We start from the raw sequence: 20,341 nt of genomic DNA on the forward strand, positions 1-20,341 counted from the left end.
CTCCTAGTGCCCGTGACAGTAAGATCAGGCCATGACAGACCCAGATGTGGAACCTACCGCCAAAGAGATGCTGCAACATCTGGTTAGCCGTGTGGAGCAACAGGATGCCCGCCAACAGCTGTTACTTCAGTGTTATCAGTCATTAACCTCCCAAGGAACATCTGGACAGACTGTGACAGCTACTACTGAAGCTCCTGTGCTTTCCTCCGTTTCCCCATTGCCATCCCAGGTGTCTATAGCTTCCACGCTTCACCTGCCTACTCCGTCAAAGTACGATGGAGACCCCAAAACTTGTAGGGGTTTCCTTAACCAATGTTCAGTCCATTTTGAGCTCCAACCTCAAAATTTTTCTACCCATCGTTCCAGAGTGGCCTATCTTATCTCTTTGTTTTCAGGACAAGCCCTGGCTTGGGCCTCCCCTCTGTGGGAGAGGAACGATCCAATATTACAAGATAGTGCCAAATTCATTTCTACATTCCGAAGTGTGTTCGATGAACCAGGTCGTGTGACCTCCGCTGCTTCCAGCATCCTCCGTCTGCGACAAGGATCTCATACTGTAGGCCAGTACGTCATTCAATTTAGGATCTTAGCCTCTGAACTTCAGTGGAACACTGAAGCCCTAGTTGCCGCCTTCTGGCAGGGGCTTTCCGATAAAATTAAAGATGCACTGACTACCCAAGAGCTTCCTTCGTCACTTGAAGATTTGATCTCTCTATGCCATCGTGTTGATATGAGATTTCGTGAAAGAGAGGTTGAGAAAACGACTTCTGCTAAAGCACCTTTTCGCTCTAACCCTCAATTTCGTCCAGTGTCACCCGCTGTGATTCCCATGGAGATTGGACGTTCCAAGTTATCTTCTGAGGAGAGGAAACGAAGAGTCAAGAATAGACTCTGTATCTATTGTGCTGATTCCACTCATGTCCTCAGCTCCTGCCCTAAGAGATCGGGAAATGCCAGGCCCTAACTAGTTCTGGAGAGGTGAAGTTAGGGTCCCTGGAGTCCTCTCCATCGTCTATGAAATCTAAAGTCTGCGCTTTTGATGTGACTATTTCCTTTGCTACCAAGACCTTTGAGTCACAGGCATTGATTGATTCCGGAGCAGCAGGAAATTTTATTTCCAAATCGTTAGTTAATCAATGGTCTCTACCAATGATTACCTTAAAAACTCCCATTACTGTGACGGCTATCGATGGATCACGTCTCATCAACGGTCTCATCACCCAGAGTACGTCTCCAGTAACCCTTCAGATTGGTGCTCTGCATCATGAAGAGATATCGTTTTTAATTCTTCCTGTTACGACAAGTCCGATTGTCCTAGGCCTTCCATGGCTTCAGTGTCACTCTCCCCAGATTGACTGGCGCACCCCTCAAGTCACGTCTTGGGGGCCTGAATGTCACCATCATTGCCTTTCCCAAGTCATTCCTCTCAAGGTACAGCAAGCTTCCATTTCAGCTATTTCACCGGGACTCCCTCCTCAATATGCTTCATTTACCGATGTTTTTGATAAAGCTCAGTCTGAACGTCTTCCTCCTCATCGATCTTGGGATTGTCAGATTGATCTTCTTCCTGGCAAGACTCCTCCCAGAGGCCGGGTCTATCCACTCTCGTTACCTGAAACTCAAGCTACATCTGAATATATACGGGAGAACCTCCAGCGTGGGTTCATTCGACCTTCCACCTCGCCCGCTGGAGCTGGGTTCTTCTTTGTCAAAAAGAAGGATGGATCATTACGCCCTTGTATAGATTTTCGTGGACTCAATGCCATTACTATCAAGAACCGGTATCCCATTCCGTTGATCACTGAGCTATTTGACCGCATCAAGGGAGCCCGTATTTTTACTAAGTTGGATCTTCGTGGTGCTTACAATTTAATCAGAATCCGTTCCGGTGACGAATGGAAGACGGCGTTTAACACCAGAGACGGGCATTACGAATATCTGGTAATGCCTTTCGGGCTATGTAATGCCCCCGCTGTTTTTCAGGGCTTCATTAATGAGATTTTTCGGGACTTATTATATGTATGTGTCGTCGTCTACTTGGACGACATATTGATTTTTTCACAGGACCTGCCTTCTCACCACCAACATGTGGCAGAAGTCCTCTCCAGGCTACGGAAAAATTCATTGTTCTGTAAATTAGAAAAATGTTCATTCGAATTACCCCAGATTCCATTCTTGGGGTATATTGTTTCCGGAGTTGGTCTGAAGATGGATCCTGACAAAGTAAATGCGGTACTACATTGGCCCCAGCCAACTACTCTTCGTGCCATCCAGCGTTTTTTAGGTTTTGCCAATTACTATAGACGCTTCATTCAAGACTTTTCTTCCATTGCATCTCCTATTGTGGCCCTGACTCGTAAAGGGGCTAATCCTAAGCAATGGTCTACTGAGGCTATTCAAGCCTTTCAAACATTAAAAGAGTCCTTCTCTTCGGCTCCAATCCTTCGTCAGCCTGATGTGACACTCCCTTTTTTCCTAGAAGTAGATGCCTCTAATGTGGGCTTAGGAGCTATTCTCTCCCAACGCTCGGAACAGCAAAAATTCCACCCTTGTGCCTTCTATTCTCGGGGTCTCCTACCCGCAGAGAAGAATTATACCATCGGAGACAAGGAATTACTGGCTATCAAAGCCGCATTAGAGGAATGGAGATACTTGTTGGAGGGAGCTCGCCATCCGGTGACGATCTTCACGGATCATAAGAACTTGTCATATCTCCAGTCTGCCCAATGCTTGAACCCTCGTCAAGCAAGATGGTCTCTTTTCTTTTCCCGTTTTGAATTAATAATTACCTTCAAACCAGCTGCCAAGAACAAAAAAGCTGATGCCTTATCTAGAGCCTTTGCTACGTCCTCTGATATAGAAGAGGTTTCCAACCATACCATTCTAGACCCCAAATGTATCTCACTGGCTGCTTCATCCACCAAAACGCTACCATTTGGGAAGACCCTCGTGCCTTCTACTCTAAGGAGGAAAATCCTTTCGTGGTTCCATGCCTCTCGTTTTTCTGGACACGCCGGTGAACACAAGACTTTTGAGATCCTCTCTCGAAGTTACTGGTGGCCTTCAATGAGGAGAGACGTCAAAGAGTTCATTGCTTCCTGTGAATTATGTTCGCAATTCAAATCCTCCCGCAGAACCCCAGCAGGGTTGCTGCGACCACTACCCATTCCGTCCAAACCATGGACCCATATTAGTATGGATTTCGTTACTGACTTACCACCTAGTAAGAACCATAACACTATTTGGGTGGTAGTGGACAGATTTTCGAAGATGGCTCATTTCATCCCTCTGTCTGGTTTGCCTTCCTCGTCTATCCTGGCTGAACATTTCATTAAAGAGATCTTCCGTATCCATGGATGTCCATCTGAGATTGTGTCTGATAGAGGAGTACAATTCGTGTCCAGATTCTGGCGAGCCCTTTGTAAAACCTTGGGCATACGATTAGCACTCTCATCTTCTTACCATCCACAATCCAATGGACAAACCGAACGTGTCAATCAAGATCTTGAGACTTTTATAAGGATATTTTCATCAGCCAATCAAGACAACTGGGTAGAGTTACTCCCTTGGGCTGAGTTCGCCCATAACAACATGTACCATGAGTCATCATCCAAAACTCCATTCTTTGTGGTCTACGGTCACCATCCGTCTTTTCCGGAATTTCCTGCCCTCCCGCCCACCCAAGTTCCTGCGGTGGAGACTGTTTGTCAGACCTTTAAAAATATCTGGTCTCAGGTTAGAACCTGTTTAAAGAAGACATCTGTCAAATATAAATCTTTCGCTGATAAGAAGAGGCGGGCTATTCCACCACTAAAAATTGGAGATCGTGTCTGGTTATCCACAAAAAATATTCGTTTGAAGGTTCCATCCATGAAATTCGCCCCTCGTTTTATTGGTCCATATAGGATCATTCAAGTTATCAATCCAGTATGTGTGAAACTCCTTCTTCCTAAGAGTCTTCGGATTTCTAATGCCTTCCATGTATCTTTACTCAAACCTCTTATTATCAACCGTTTTTCAACTCCTCCCTCAGCTCCGCAGCCAGTTCAAGTCCATCAGGAGGAGGATTTTGAGATTACCGAGGTACTAGATGCAAAAATTTCGCGAGGAGTCCTCCACTTCCTCGTTCATTGGAAGGGCTTTGGTCCTGAGGAGCGCTCTTGGATCAAAGCTGAAGATCTTAATGCTCCTGCCCTTTTGAAGAAGTTTTACTCCAAAAATCCGGACAAGCCCGGTTCCAGGCGTTCTGTGCCCACCTTTAAAAGGGGGGGTACTGTCACTCACTGGACCGTGAGTGCCTCTTCCCGGACATTTAGGAACCGTGGCCGTCCACCATCCTGAGGGTCTGCGCATGCGCAGCCCTTTTCTATACTTCAGTGTATACCCCTTTAACTTAATTGGCAGATCAGGCAACCTCCCTATATTAAGCACCTGTGGTCACCACCACGTTGCCTGATCTTGGAGTCTCATTCCTCATGAGTCTCTGAAGGTGTTCCTGTATTACTTGTGTATTCAGTGCTGCTGATTCCTGTGGTTTCCAAACCACTTCTACTACTGTGGTTCCATACCACTTCTACCATCAACTGTATCATCATGACTGTTTGCTGATTCCTATCCGCTGCCTCCGTGCACTACAGTCTTCTACACCACTTCAACGTTATTTTATATCAATGTGACTGTTTACTCATTGCTATCCGCTGCCTCCGTGCACTCCAGCTTTTACCTCACTCACCTGCTTCTCATCAAGTCTGTTTGCTGATTTCTATCCGCTGCCTCCGTGCACTACAGTCTCCTGCTTGCAACTCGCCTGTGTTCAACATCGTGACTGCCAGCTGACTACTATCCGCTGCCTCTGTGCACTACAGTCTCCTGCTTGCAACTCGCCTGTGTTCAACATCGTGACTGCCAGCTGACTACTACCCGCTGCCTCTGTGCACTACAGTCTCCTGCTTGCAACTCGCCTGTGTTCAACATCGTGACTGCCAGCTGACTACTATCCGCTGCCTCTGTGCACTACAGTCTCCTGCTTGCAACTCGCTTGTGTTCAACATCGTGACTGCCAGCTGATTACTATCCGCTGCCTCCGTGCACTACACTCTCATCTCATCTTTGCTGTGACTTCCTCGAGACTGCCGCTTTTCATTACCATCTGCTACACTTCGTGATCTACAGCTCCTGCCCTGCGCTGCACTCCTGTTTCCCATCGCTGTTGGTTCCTGTGGTTGCTACTGGTTACCTCCGTGTGCCGCTGAGTCCTGCCGCTGTGGTCAGCGCTATCGTCCATCTCCTGCTGATCCACTCTCCACGCCTTCACGTGTTCCACTGGCCTCTACCCTCCTGTCAGCATTGGATTTGTATCTCTTCTACTACCCTCTGCTGGATCATCTCCATTCTCCTGGGTTTCCTATGAGTCCAGTTCCACGTGTTGCTGACTCCTGTGGATTCGTGTCCCTGTCGGTCTACTCACCTGTGCGCTGCACCTGCTAGACCGCTGCTTCTCCTATCCAGGGACTTCCTATCCAGTCGGCCTCCAGCCGCTCAGGTACCGCTGCAATCCCATCTGACTGCTACTGCTGAACCACGGTATGCATACTTCTCATTGACTGTGCTGTGTATTGCATATCTTGCTGGACTGTGTTTGGTTCTCTCTGGAGTCTGCTATCCGCTGAGTCTATTGCCATCATTGACTGTGTTATCATTGTGCTGGACTACTTCAAGAGACTTTCTAGATTGCAGACCTGATCAGTCATTTACATATATATATACCTATATTGTGCATATTACTGTGGATCGTGTATAAGGTGCCTGTGTATATCCTGTGTTGCAGTCTTCCCCCGTGCACCTCCTCACATATATATGCAGTGGTACAACTTGCTGGTGTCAGACCACTGATCCCTGTTTCCGGTATCACCTGTTCCATTATCCTCTCACATAGCAGTGGTACAACTTGCTACCGCAGACCACTGACTACCTGGATACCTCCACTTGGATTCCATTCCTTCACTCAGACAGCGGTACAACTTGCTACCCGCAGACCGCTGACTCTCATCACCTCCTTATTTCTGTTGGACATTCCTCCTCACTATAGCAGTGGTACAACTTGCTATCGCAGACCACTGACTACCTTCACGTGTCCTTGTCCATACAGTTCCTTGTGTATCATTACCTCATTATTACCAGTGTTGCTAGTCATAGACTTTCCTGAGCATCTCATCGGCCATCATTTCATGTTCCGTGATCACCCAGCTACCAGAGTACCCTACTACCATCTACATTGCTCTGGTAAGCCTACCATCTGGTGATTCCTGGGTAAAGACTCCTAGTGCCCGTGACAAAATGGCAGCGATTGTGGAAGAGCAGAAGATTGCACCAGCCAATAGAAAGAGTTTGGTTTTACTTGTTAATTACAGAGTAGGCACACCAGGGCAGCTGGTTTTGCAGAGCCGTACGGAAACAATATTTGAATTATTAAAACAATATAAAGGGATGGAGAGACATATTTTTAGGGGTGTGCCTTACTTTTTCGAGTGGTGCATGGCCACACTCACTCCACCAGCAAACACTTGATCTGGCACCAGATAGCGATCATCGGGTCTCCAATACTTTTACTGGGATGAAGCACTTTTCTAGGAGCGCTTCAAACAGTGAAAAAAAATATTCAAACACACGAGTGTCATATGTAATAAAGGCACTCCCAAAGTCCCCTCACCTTTATGATTACACCCATAAATGAGACTAAATCAAGCAGTAATTTAGGCGAAAAGCTGGAACATTTCAATACATTAAATGGGTGGATCTATAGTGGTAGAAGGTTGGTTGATGTTACATTTACATTTTTCCACATTGCACCTCTTTGGATATTCCATCTCCCTGCAAACCTAGGTGTACTTTTAGTTTCAAGAAAGGCCTCCAAAGATAGAAAGCAGCCATTCACCTTGAAGTGCATCGGATAACGATAGAATTGCAAAACCAAAGTGGTTTGTGACGCATATCCATTATGCTGTGTGACTGAGGTCCAATGTGTTTTCTACCTACTTGTGGCTAAATGTGCTCTCTTTCTAACCATTTTTTTTTATTAAAAAGGGTTCAAAAGTTGTTATATATTCTTGAACATACTTCATATGATTAAAATAAGAAATGGTTGCCAAAATACTGTTGTACATTGTGATAACTTCCTTTTATAGTTGCCTTGTTCATTTTAAAAGTGTTATTATTCCCCTGTTCCTTAGGATACGGGTACAGCACAATTGCAGTGCTGCTTCTGACAGTCGGATCCATGCTGGGTGCTACTCTTATTATATTCAGTTCTTGTGAGGAGAGCTACAAACTCATCTTACAGCTGTTTGTGGGACTGGCTGTTGGGACTCTCTCCGGTGATGCCTTGTTGCACCTGATTCCTCAGGTAACGCCAGTTGTATAAATAATAATATAAAAGAGAAAACAAAATGCTCAAAATTAGCAATTACTTAATGGAGGTCAACCACCATCGAGAAATTAGACAGATTTGGAACTAGATTAAAACTGGTGTAAAACACTGAGAGCTATCTACTGGTATCGGCTGGTAGATGATAAACCCAGTGCAAAATTCTCAGACTGTGCTATAAATAATTAATTACTTTATTTTATGAAATGCATGTTTAATACTCTCATTATCATTGACTAAGCTAGATATGAGAATTCCATAAGATAGGATAAATAATGTAGACAGCGATATTAATATCATGCTCCAAATAAGAATAGGTGAGAACGAATGACCTGTGTATTATACTTGAGGTGCAGAGACTGGTGTTAACATCAAAGTAATTAAAGGCACTAAGTGTGGGGGTGAGGATCATTGTGACAGGTGCTGATCTAACTAATACCTGTCACAATAGGCTCTGTCCCCAAATGTGCCATTAATTACTTTGTCAATCTCTGCCTCTGTTCCACGTGAGATTGTCAAAAATTGGAAGTCCAATGGAAGACTCCTGGAGTGCAGACTTGTCTCTTCCAGAAGGAGGCCTCTTGGCAAGGATAACAGGCAAAAACACACTTCCCTTAACCAAAGCGCTTGTCCCAGGAGGACAAGTAGTGGTGAATGGTTCCATGGTCAGAGGGTTGGAGAGACGAGAATAGTGGGGGATGTAAGCTGTGGTTGAAGGACTAAAGAATGTCAAATAGATGGAGGAAAAACATAGGTAAAATACAAAATCAATACAATACTAGTCTCTAAACAAGAGAATGCTCCTCCTGGCTGTGAATGAAGGATATATAAGAGCTGCTTCTCAGCCCTGATTACTGTTGCCAGCAGAAGTACTGAGATGTGCAATGTGTTGCACCATTCCAGTATGTCGGAGGCTGATGACGCTGTGTTTATGGAGTGCGCAGTTCTGCCACCTTTCAAGAACCACTGGTGTAGCATTGATTCCTTACAACATTATAATGCTGAATTATTCTTGTCAAAAGTTCCCCATAATGCAAATAAAGTGCTAGTGTTAAATTATTAAAGATTAAATTCTAAGTTCATCTGAACACCATGGCAAGCTATGTCCACACCGAGGTCTGAAGGGGTCACTTACAACCATGCTGAAGTGCAAATGTCGGTGGTTTTACAGCTAAGACCATGGATCTGTGAGACAAGGTGGTCCTATCCACAGGGGTGCAAAAGTATGCACTTTCCATTGGCCATAGTTGGATTGATCGGATTAAGTGTATATGTTTTTTGGGTGGGTGCACAGCCTAACAAAGTCATTTAATTTTTCTGGGTGGTCTGAGGTGCTGAAAGCCAAACCTCGTCCTGTACTCCTTCAACTTCTGTTGAAAAGCATATTTCTAGGTGTAATAAAAGGATTCCCAAAAAAAGTTCCACGTGTACTTAACATGGTACCATATCTCTCATAAGTAATGTAATACATAAATTAGGATAAACCAAGCAGTGTTCTAAAAACTGAAACATTTTAATGAATGTAGTGGTCCTAAATATTAGTAAGTTGTACTTTGAAGTGACATTTCAGTCTCTCCACCCTGGACATTTTCAGGTAGATCCACAAACCTACAAAGCCCGGAAAATGGTCATGCACCGTGAACGGTGTGTACGGACAAATCGGCTCACATTTGCACATAAAGAACTACTATAGACTTGAACCTTATGCTGCTTTCCTTAATACAATTTTCCATGTACAAATTTTTAGGTTCTAGGTATCCATGAAAATATTTCCCACGAACATCATGGTCAAGATGGAGAACTTTACTTAGAGGAGAAACAATATCTGTGGAAGATAATGGGCATGATTGGTGGCATCCATGGGTTTTTCCTCATTAACAAACTATGTTTTCTTCTTGTGTCATCTACAAGACAGGTAGGGAGATATTTGTTGCTTCATGTATTAATTGTCTGCATAAATGTTAAATCTATATTAATAAAAGAAAATATTGTGTGTTGAGGATTCTATGTGGTTGCCTACAAGCTGAGCTCATGCAACAAGAGTTCTCTGTCTTTCCACATTCCCATATAGGGTAATTTATGCTCCTTCTTTTATTTGTGTCTTGATCAGCTACTATAGCTCATATTACATAACAGACCTATCCTAAGCAACCAACGACTCATCATTTTAGTTGGATGGCCAATCACCGGGTGTTAGAGGCAGGTTTCAGCTTTCTCAGAAAGATTTGGGGGGCGGCAGTGAAATGTAGGCAATTCAATAAAATGTTAATTTAATTGCCACAGTAGTTAGTGGTGTCTTTTAGAACCAATAAAGAATAATGTGACAATATTTATAGAACATACAGTAATAAGCTGACTACACACTATTGAAAACTACTTCAGATACGATCTTACCAACGACTGAAAGTCCCGATGAGCCTGTAGATTCATGTGTACACACCTACACGAATTACCTTCCGATCTGTGATCTACATCTGTCATAACCATCTGCTGAAAAGATCGTGACTCTGCACACTCTATAGAGATCTGCCAATGCCGCTGGTGATGAGTGCGTACACACTTCCACATTTGCCCGACATCGTTCCATCGATGATCGTGATTTAGTACTATAATATATGATCGTTGGAGTGTACCCACTGTTGCAATATCTGACCAAACTACAGATGCCAACATACCCATTGGTGCCAGAGCCCTATCTCGATGCTGTGTTCTGATTACTTTCATACATTTGTATGTTAAAGTTGGAATTATCTTTTAGTATGAACTCTACTAGTAAAAAGAATACTTTTCTCAGAAATGGCCCAGAGGGTTTTTCTTACACAATTGAGTAAGTAGTCAAGGATGACTTTGGCATTCTTGTTTACCGGTACAAGTAATGTGCTAGGTTTAAATGTATTTTGAATTACATATTTTATAATAATACGCTTGAGCTAATTTAAGGATTACAGAGGCATAACTTCGCTGATCTTTTGTTTATTTTATAGAGCTCTTTCGTGTTGTAATGTCTTAATGCAGCACTGTACTTAGCTCTATGCTATATTAACTAACTCGGTATGAGGTCTTTTAATGCTTCTAAACAAAACATGATTTACAACAGAATTCTAGATTGTTTTGTTCTTAACTTCCTCTAACCTAGAATGCAATAAACAAATGTGAATTAGCTTAATGTAGAAGTGCTTTTGAATTTCAATACATATCCTCATGCTGCAAGCATGAATGTTGCTACACTGATTATTCTGAGAGATTTTTGCATAATTTCTATTCACAGAGCACAGGAGATTTTATTATAATACTGGATTCTGGAATCCCACATGCTTTACAACAAGTTTACAGTAAGAACTTAATTTCATACAGAAGCGCGATGGACACCGCAAGCTTTCTGTATTAGTTTGACAGGAGCCTCACAGCACTACTCCCTGCTGTTAGGGGACGTTGCTCTTCCCTTCATATAACTCTCAGTCTGTGGTTTCTCTGAGGGTGGGTTAGACCCATGGAGGGGAGGAGCATGAGGAAGGGGTGCACCTAGGACACTGCAGCCGCCCCTGTGTATATGAGTTCAGTCATGGAACGATCAGTAATATAACCTGATAAAGAGTCAGCGTCAGACTGGCCCATCGAGGTATTGGGGAAATCCCGGGTGGTCCCCAATGCATGTTGTCTCCAGCCTCTACTCTAGGGTGGCGGAGCAAAGTTGACCTATGGACAAAGATAGCAGAGAGCCAAGACGCCCAGCTCTCTGCACCTTTGAGCTTCGCAGCCATCAATGAAGTTGCAACGCTGTATACATTGAATAGTCACCGCTGGAAGGAGGAGATGGAGAAGCTCGGAGCCAGGAGCCATCAATATGTCCGATATTATAGCAGGTTAGTCAAGTTTTACAGTGCCGCTCTCACAGAATTCAGGGAGGTGGAGGATCTACTAACTCTACACACTATTACTGGGGTGGGGGGATCTACTAACTCTACACACTATTACTGGGGTGGGGGGATGTACTAACTCTACACACTATTACTGGGGTGGGGGATGTACTAACTCTACACACTATTACTGGGGTGGGGAATGTACTAACTCTACACACTATTACTGGGGTGGGGGGATGTACTAACTCTACACACTATTACTGGGGTGGGGGGATGTACTAACTCTACACACTATTACTGGGGTGGGGGATGTACTAACTCTACACACTATTATTGGAGTTGGGGGATGTACTAACTCTACACACTATTACTGGGGTGGGGGGATGTACTAACTCTACACACTATTACTGGGGTGGGGGGATGTACTAACTCTACACACTATTACTGGGGTGGGGGATGTACTAACTCTACACACTATTATTGGAGTTGGGGGATGTACTAACTCTACACACTATTACTGGGGTGGGGGATGTACTAACTCTACACACTATTACTGGGGTGGGGGATGTACTAACTCTACACACTATTATTGGAGTGGGGGGATGTACTAACACTATACATTACACACTATTATTGGGGTGGGGGGATGTACTAACACTATAAACTCTACAGTATTAGTGTAGTGGGGGGGCTGTACTAACACTACACACTTATTGGGGTGGGGGATGTACTAACACTACACACTATTATTGGAGTGGGGGGCTGTACTAACACTACACACTGTTATTGGGGTGGGGGATGTACTAACACTACACACTATTATTGGAGTGGGGGGATGTACTAACACTATACACTACACACTATTATTGGGGTGGGGGATGTACTAACACTACACACTGTTATTGGGGTGGGGGATGTACTAACACTACACACTGTTATTGGGGTGGGGGATGTACTAACACTACACACTGTTAGTGGGGTGGGCGGTGTTCTAACTCTTCACACTACACACTATTATTGGGGTGGGGGATGTACTAACTCTACACACTATTACTGGGGTGGGGGATGTACTAACTCTACACACTATTATTGGGGTGGGGGGATGTACTAACACTATACACTACACACTATTATTGGGGTGGGGGGATGTACTAACACTATACACTACACACTATTATTGGAGTGGGGGGATGTACTAACACTATACACTACACACTATTATTGGGGTGGGGGGATGTACTAACACTATAAACTCTACAGTATTAATGTAGTGGGGGGGCTGTACTAACACTACACACTTATTGGGGTGGGGGATGTACTAACACTACACACTGTTATTGGGGTGGGGGATGTACTAACACTACACACTGTTATTGGGGTGGGCGGTGTTCTAACTCTTCACACTACACACTATTATTGGGGTGGGGGGATGTACTAACACTATACACTACACACTATTATTGGGGTGGGGGGATGTACTAACACTATACACTACACCCTATTATTGGAGTGGGGGATGTACTAACACTATACACTACACACTATTATTGGGGTGGGGGGATGTACTAACACTATAAACTCTACAGTATTAATGTAGTGGGGGGGCTGTACTAACACTACACACTTATTGGGGTGGGGGATGTACTAACACTACACACTGTTATTGGGGTGGGGGATGTACTAACACTACACACTGTTATTGGGGTGGGGGATGTACTAACACTACACACTGTTATTGGGGTGGGCGGTGTTCTAACTCTTCACACTACACACTATTATTTGGGTGGGGGAATGTACTAACTCTACACACTACTCACTATTATTGGTGTGACAGGATGTACTAACACTATACAGTATTAATGTAGTGGGGGATTACTAAGACTACACACTGTTATTGGGGTGGGGGCTGTACTAACACTACACACTGTTATAGGGGTGGGGGATGTACTAACACTACACACTGTTATAGGGGTAGGGGGATGTATTAAGACGACACACTATTATTGTGGTGGGGGTGATGTACTAACACTAAACATTATTTTTTGGGGGCATGTAGGGTTGACCAGGCCAAGCGGACTGTGGGAGACCAGACAAACTCCACACAGATAGAGCCCTAGTTGGAATCTAACTGTGTGGAGCTGTGAGGCAGCAATAATAGCCACTGTGCCACATGTCAGTGATTACATTTTGTTGCAAGTTATTTTCCTGATGAGAAGCATCGCCCTATTATTTATAATGAAATAATGTACCGTTTTACCCTGTTTAGTCTACTGTTTGTACTGTGTACGGCGCTGCGGAAACCTTGTGGCGCCTAACAAATAAAGGATAATAATAATAATAATAATAATAATAATAATAATAATAAAGTAGTCACTCTTGTGTCCACACATTTCATTGTAGAGGAATTAAGATAGGACATGTGTGAATAATCGTGCTAACATTGCGGCTGATTTTGGGGGATGGAAGCCTCTAGGGACCATTCATTGCTAAACCTTCCATATTTCCTGTACCTATTCCTTTTTCCAAACGGGGCCCCAACTTCCAGAGTTCAGACAAACAGCTACTGAGCTCATGATACCAGCAGCAGGGAGTGAAATCCTCAAGAACAGGTAAGAAAAACTACTCCGGTGGGGTGACCAGGGCAGCGATTCTTCTTTTCTTTCACCCTTCTAGTGGCTGGCCAGGTCTCTGCCATACCCCTTTAGGGGAACACGCACTATTTTGTGGGCCTTTACCATTGCTTTTCTCCGGTGGGCCCTTCATGCCCCAGTCCAACACAGTGAACAGTTGTCTTTCTTAAGAACTTTATATCTAGTACAAGTAGTCTCACAGAACAGTATGACTAGAACAGGAACCATCTCTGAACAGATATGCTTAAAAAAGTGATTAATACAGGTACAGTCTCTGAATTACATGATTTGTAACAGGCTCATATTTCAACTGGGTCACAATGTGATGTTGTATCATTGGAGCTGAATTTATGGTTTACTTTTGTTATCTGCCTTAAGCTGGACCCATGCCGGCTGGTCCTTCCACTTGGCCCAAGTACTGAGTGACACGATGACTAGCCGATTGGGCTACACACTTAGGTAGCCAAGTTGGGTGAGATCTGGCCCTTTAACGCTTGGTTCTGAACAGTGGGATCCCTTCCAGCTTTCACTGGAAGATGATCACACAAAAGCCAATAGTTGTCATCTATGTCTGCATTTTCCAGTAGGCCCATAAATAATCCATTCAGTTTCATTTGGATTATTATTGGGACTCTTGTTTAATTTGGTATCACACAAGCTGCAATATTGGAACAATTGACCAATATTTCCAGGGACAACACAGGATGTGTGGCCAACTTAATGTAGGGAAAAGTGACAGGATCGCATTTAGGTAAAGAAGTGGGACTAAATCTGTCCGTTAGATGCATAGGCCTAGTATAACCCATTTTACCTCGTAAAGAATAATAGAATTGCATTACATTAGCGCAATGGGCAAATTGCCTCATTGTTTATCTAGTAAGACCACACATTTAACAATAAAAACTCACGTATAGGTGATAATGAATTACTAAATCAAGTACTCTCCATTCTACACACTCCTCCTCTGCAATCTCGCTTCCTTTGAAATCTACCCTTTCCCTCCATCCCTTCAAAGCAACAAACCTACTCACTATGTTCCACCCATTGTGGGTTCGGGGGAAAGATGCACACCTCTTGGGAAATACCCATCAAGCCATGACCCTTTGTAGCGTACCGTGAAAGCTCTGGCACTCCTAAGATCCGTCCCCTATCTTGTGCAAATGGGATCAGTACAAAGGGGGAAAATGCTGGCAATGACACAAACCACTAAGCCACATTACACAAACCATTAAATGCCACAAATTACACCATATACCCACCGCCTACATGAATATTGTGCAAAGTCTACTGAAACTCCCTACACTGAAACCTAAGTTATATCTGTACCACCTCACTACACATCACTCTTTACATAATCAGTAAAACCTGCCATAGTTTGTTAGTGCCCATTGTCTACACCCCTTTCTCACCAGCTGCACTATGCCAAATAATAGTTATGGCACTTCAGCTATGCCGTTTCTCTCTATACATGTGAATCCACCTTTGACTGCCACACTCTTCAGTCATGACCAACAACCATGTCACTTTTCCTAGTGGTTGTAATTTTGACTACATATCGATCATTATATTTGAAGACACAAAAGATATAAACATGGGATATTGTTACCTTAGCATTGCAATAAAATGAAATGGGATAGGTATTTGGTATTGGCCAAGTAACATGATTAAATACCAGTTGATTTAAATATGTTTTTGTCTACTGTTCTCTGTCTGTATAGCTTTCACTGTATCTGTTCTGACTCAAATTGAAGAACTGTGCTTAGCATAAACAACTGCACACGGTCTGCCCAACATCATAGAACCCTGAACTTGTTTATGTATCAAGAATAAGAATTTGTGCTTTTGATGTGCAGCCTCTATTTATAGAAAACATGATAACTGTCTTTTACTGTGGAATGTTACACCTATGACCGGCATGCAAAGTAAGGGAGAATCAGCCTTCCAATCTGATCACACTATTTTATGAAGCATTTAATACTTAGAATTGGATTTATAAAGGCACATTAGGCTGGTGCTTAGAGGGCCCCAGAAGAAAGGGGGTATTTCAGATGTTATTGATGGTCCTCCTAGTTTGTTTGAAACTGTGTCTTTAAGAAATAAATATACATTGTCATTTCATTTATCAATAATTATACTAATTTGATTTAAAACTAAACTTAAAATGCTTATGTCTAAATTTGCACAAAATATACCTCCACATGTAGTATAAGGGATGTATTTCCTACCATGATTATTAATTCAGAATGCATTTAATTGCATTGAAAAGCAGTTACTACAAGTCTTTAATATGTAAGTTTCTGGTCAACTACAAGCTCTCTCTATCCATGTCCATTTATCACCATGAGTTGTCACCCCAAATTACCTTTTTGCTAAATTCATCCCTGCCTATGAATTACCAAGAAACTCTATGGGACTGATTCATTTAGGAAAGGAAAGCAAAAAAAGAGTATGTTTTCTCTTGGACAAAACCATGTTACAATGCAAGGGGTGCAAATGAGTTTATTATTTTGCATATAAGTTAAATACTGGCTGTTTGTTCATGTAGCACACAAATACATAATAGCTTCATTTTTATAGACATTTAAAGTTGATCTAGGACATTCCATAACTCAACTATAAATATGTCCCCACATTATAAATTTACCTCCTCCTTCAATGCAACATGGTTTTGCCAAGATTCAAAGTTACTTCCTTTTTTGTTTTACTTTCCTTAATGGCCCATTGTGTTCTGTATGAGGCCGAATGTTGCTTGTTATGTAGGTCATGCTCCTTACATGGGTAGGCCACACTCACTCCAAAATCAAGCATTTGTAAATCCCCTCTAGAAATCCTGCATTTGCCCCAATTGGGTAAAAGTGTACCCAAGAGCTGCTTTGTAGCAGATCCCCAGGCAACAGAAAAAAACAAACCTTTCTAATAGTATAAAGACAGGACTGAAATGTGCATAAGGAAGCTAGATAGAAAAGGCAAATTAGTTAAAGTTGCAGTATGAAATGTATAAGCTTCATCTAAATGGTGCAAAATCACTTTAAAGGAAAATCGCACACTACATGGTCAGACTGGATACAGTGATTTTTATGGGGGTCATACAGGGTTGACAGCTTTTGGCACCTGTTTACAAAATGCTGACAAGGACGTTCAAAATGAGGTTTTACATGTAATTATTTAAAAAGAGAACCACTACCTTTCATATAAACCAAACACCCATGGTTGGATAGCTCTCCTTATGTATACTGCAAAATCTGAAACATTTCCTATAAATGGCCTAAAACTTTTTATTATTTTACACTGAAAAAACTATAAGTTGAAAAATGATAGTGCTACATTGGAAGGTTTGAGATTTATCGCAACAGACCTGTGCATTCATGGTTGCCTAATATCAGTAAAAATAAAGTACATTCTGTCTGTCAGCACATCTGCATGGTCCTTTTCCCCTCTTTTTGCTACTGTGGGAGCTTCAGGGTGGCCTTATAACCAGTGACAGGGAGCTATGACCCTCAGGGACAGGAGTCTGTGTCGTTCAGTGACAGGGAGCTGTGTCCCTTAGTGACAGGGGGTTGTGTCGTTCAGTGACAGGGGGCTGTGTCACTCAGTGACAGGGAGCTGTGTCCCTTAGTGACAGTGGGTTCTGTCGTTCAGTGACAGGGGGCTGTGTCGCTCAGTGACAGGGAGCTGTGTCCCTCAGTGTCAAGGGGCTGTGTCGCTCAGTGACAGGGGGCTGTGTCGCTCAGTGACAGGGAGCTGTGTCGCTCAGTGACAGGGAGCTGTGTCCCTCAGTGTCAAGGGGCTGTGTCGCTCAGTGACAGGGGGCTGTGTCGCTCAGTGACAGGGAGCTGTGTCGCTCAGTGACAGGGAGCTGTGTCCCTCAGTGTCAAGGGGCTGTGTCGCTCAGTGACAGGGGGCTGTGTCGCTCAGTGACAGGGAGCTGTGTCCCTCAGTGTCAAGGGGCTGTGTGGCTCAGTGACAGGGGGCTGTGTCGCTCAGTGACAGGGAGCTGTGTCGCTCAGTGACAGGGAGCTGTGTCGCTCAGTGTCAAGGGGCTGTGTCGCTCAGTGACAGGAGGCTGTGTCGCTCAGTGACAGGGAGCTGTGTCGCTCAGTGACAGGGAGCTGTGTCCCTCAGTGTCAAGGGGCTGTGTCGCTCAGTGACAGGAGGCTGTGTCGCTCAGTGACAGGAGGTTGTGTCGTTCAGTGACAGGGGGCTGTGTGGCTCAGTGACAGGAGACTGTGTGGCTCAGTGACAGGAGGCTGTGTCCCTCAGTGACAGGAAGCTGTGTGGCTCAGTTTCACAATGGCGTGTCTATCAGTGGCAGGAAGCTGTGTGGTTCAGTGACAGGGGGCTGTGTGGCTCAGGACCAGGGTCACCAAGAGGATTTTTGGGCCTTGGTACAGCAACTTCATGGGGCCCCCTATAGGTGATTATGATGTAAACTTATTCGCCGCCGCATAGTGGTGGGGCGCCGTCAAAGGGGGTGTGACCATTCCATTGGGGGCGTGGGTGTGCATCATTGTGGGCATGTCTAGCAGGTGAAAACCCCTCCCCCCCCCCTCAACTCACGGGTGTGTGCGCACGTGCAACACCTGCAAGCAAAAAATATAAAGTACTTTAAAAAAAAAAAAAATAACTATAGAGCCCTAGTTGGGCCCTGAGCCCGCCAGGAAGTTCAGGGACCGGGTAATTTGTACCCGGTCCCAGGACCACCGTGGGACGACAACACTGCGCAGCACTCCATGAGAATTCAGAGCAAGGACGCCTCCAATTGTCACAAAAAAAGGGCTGGGGCTTTCGCGTGCACGGGGGGAGGGGGGGGGGAGGTGGCTTTGCAGCACAGTGGCTCAGTGGTTAGTACTTCTGCCTCTCATCACTGGAGTCATGAGTTTAATTTCTGACCATGGCCTTATCTGTGTAAAGTTTGTATGTTCTCTCCTTGGTTGTGTGGGTTTCCTCCAGGTGCTCCGGTTCTTCCCACACTCCAAAAACATACTGGTAGATTAATTGGTTGCTATCAAAATTGACCCTAGTCTCTCTCTCTCTCTCTCTCTCTCTCTCTGTCGGTCTATAGGGAATTTAGACTGCAAACTCCAATGGGGCGGGGACTGATGTGAATGAGTTCTCTGTACAGCGCTGCGGAATCAGTGGCGCTATATAAATAAATGATGATGATGATGATGATGACACCATCTTCTGTCCTTTCCTTTTTCATGAACATCCTACTATTTTTACTTTTTGATACATTTACTAGTCAGTAGATTTTTATAAATTATTAGTAATAAATATTTTCAAAGGTTGGCATCCTTTGTATAGTTGTCCGCAATATTTTCAACCCTATTATTACATAATTTTTATTCTGCTCAGCAGAATATATAGAGCAGATTTTACATTTCTGTCCTAATTGATCTCTAACAGTCCTTGTTCAATGTGATTATAGAAATATTTCAATTCTGTTTTGAGCAGGGTCTGTCATTGGTGAATGGGCACCTGACACATTCCCACGATCTCCCGTTGGATTCCCATTTGAATGATCAGTCAAGAAAAGCTAAATCTACTTCTACTATTCAGCTGGTGAGTAGCTTCCATTGTCAGTAAACTGCTAAGTATGACCAGCACTTCTCCTGAACAAACCATGTTACAATACAAGTGGTGCACATTAGTTTATTAATTTGCACATAAGGAAAATACTGGCTGCTTTCTCATGTAGCAAACAAATACTAGCTTTATTTTTACACTGAAATATAAAGTTGATCTAAGACATGCCCTACCCCAACTATAAATCTGTCCCCGCATTTTAAATTTACCTCCCTCTCCAATGTAACATGGTTTTGCCAAGTTGCAAATTTACTCCTTTTTTATGCAAGATAACGACTTGATTTATACATCAAAAACCACATTGGAGTGGATTAGAGAATAAATTTATGTCCTGGAGGTATATTTACTAAACACCGGGTGTGAAAAGGGGGAGATGTTGCCTATAGCAACCAATCAGATTCTAGCTGTCATTTTATAGAATGTACAAAATAAATGAGATGATAACTAGGGGCCTGATTCATTAAGGATCTAAACTTAAGAAACTTCTTATTTCAGTCTCCTGGACAGAACCATGTTACAATGCAAGGGGTGCAAATTAGTATTCTGTTTTGCACATAAGTTAAATACTGACTGTTTTTTCATGTACCACACAAATATCAACTTTAAATTTCAGTGTACAAATAAGCTATAACAAAACCAAAAGGAGAGTTGCGCAAAAATCACCTGGTTTAACATCTATTAAATCAAATCACATGTAAAAACCTATATAAAATCTTAGTAGATCAGTAGGTGCATGTCTCACAATGGTAATAGACCTATAAAATTGACAACGATATACAAAATGCATACAAGGAGTTAAATGAAAGCCATTACATGTCACATAACTCCTAATGAGAAAAAAA

The 20,341-nt window shown here is 43.3% G+C and overlaps 1 protein-coding gene across 3 annotated transcripts in view; it reads left to right on the top strand.

Annotated features, from left to right (window-relative positions):
- The window catches only part of SLC39A12 (solute carrier family 39 member 12), a 68,873-nt gene that overhangs the window by 22,832 nt on the left and 25,700 nt on the right, over positions 1 to 20,341 (top strand). For 2 of the 3 annotated variants that reach the window (XM_075211921.1, XM_075211919.1), the window contains exons 6-8: positions 7,230 to 7,402; positions 9,171 to 9,338; positions 19,365 to 19,475. In XM_075211921.1, coding sequence (XP_075068022.1) covers positions 7,230 to 7,402; positions 9,171 to 9,338; positions 19,365 to 19,475 — 452 coding nt within the window. The remainder of the gene's footprint in view (positions 1 to 7,229; positions 7,403 to 9,170; positions 9,339 to 19,364; positions 19,476 to 20,341) is intronic. The other variant, XM_075211920.1, reaches the window with a different exon arrangement.

This window comes from Mixophyes fleayi, chromosome 5 (assembly GCF_038048845.1).
Source record: "Mixophyes fleayi isolate aMixFle1 chromosome 5, aMixFle1.hap1, whole genome shotgun sequence".
Lineage (NCBI taxonomy): Eukaryota > Metazoa > Chordata > Amphibia > Anura > Limnodynastidae > Mixophyes > Mixophyes fleayi.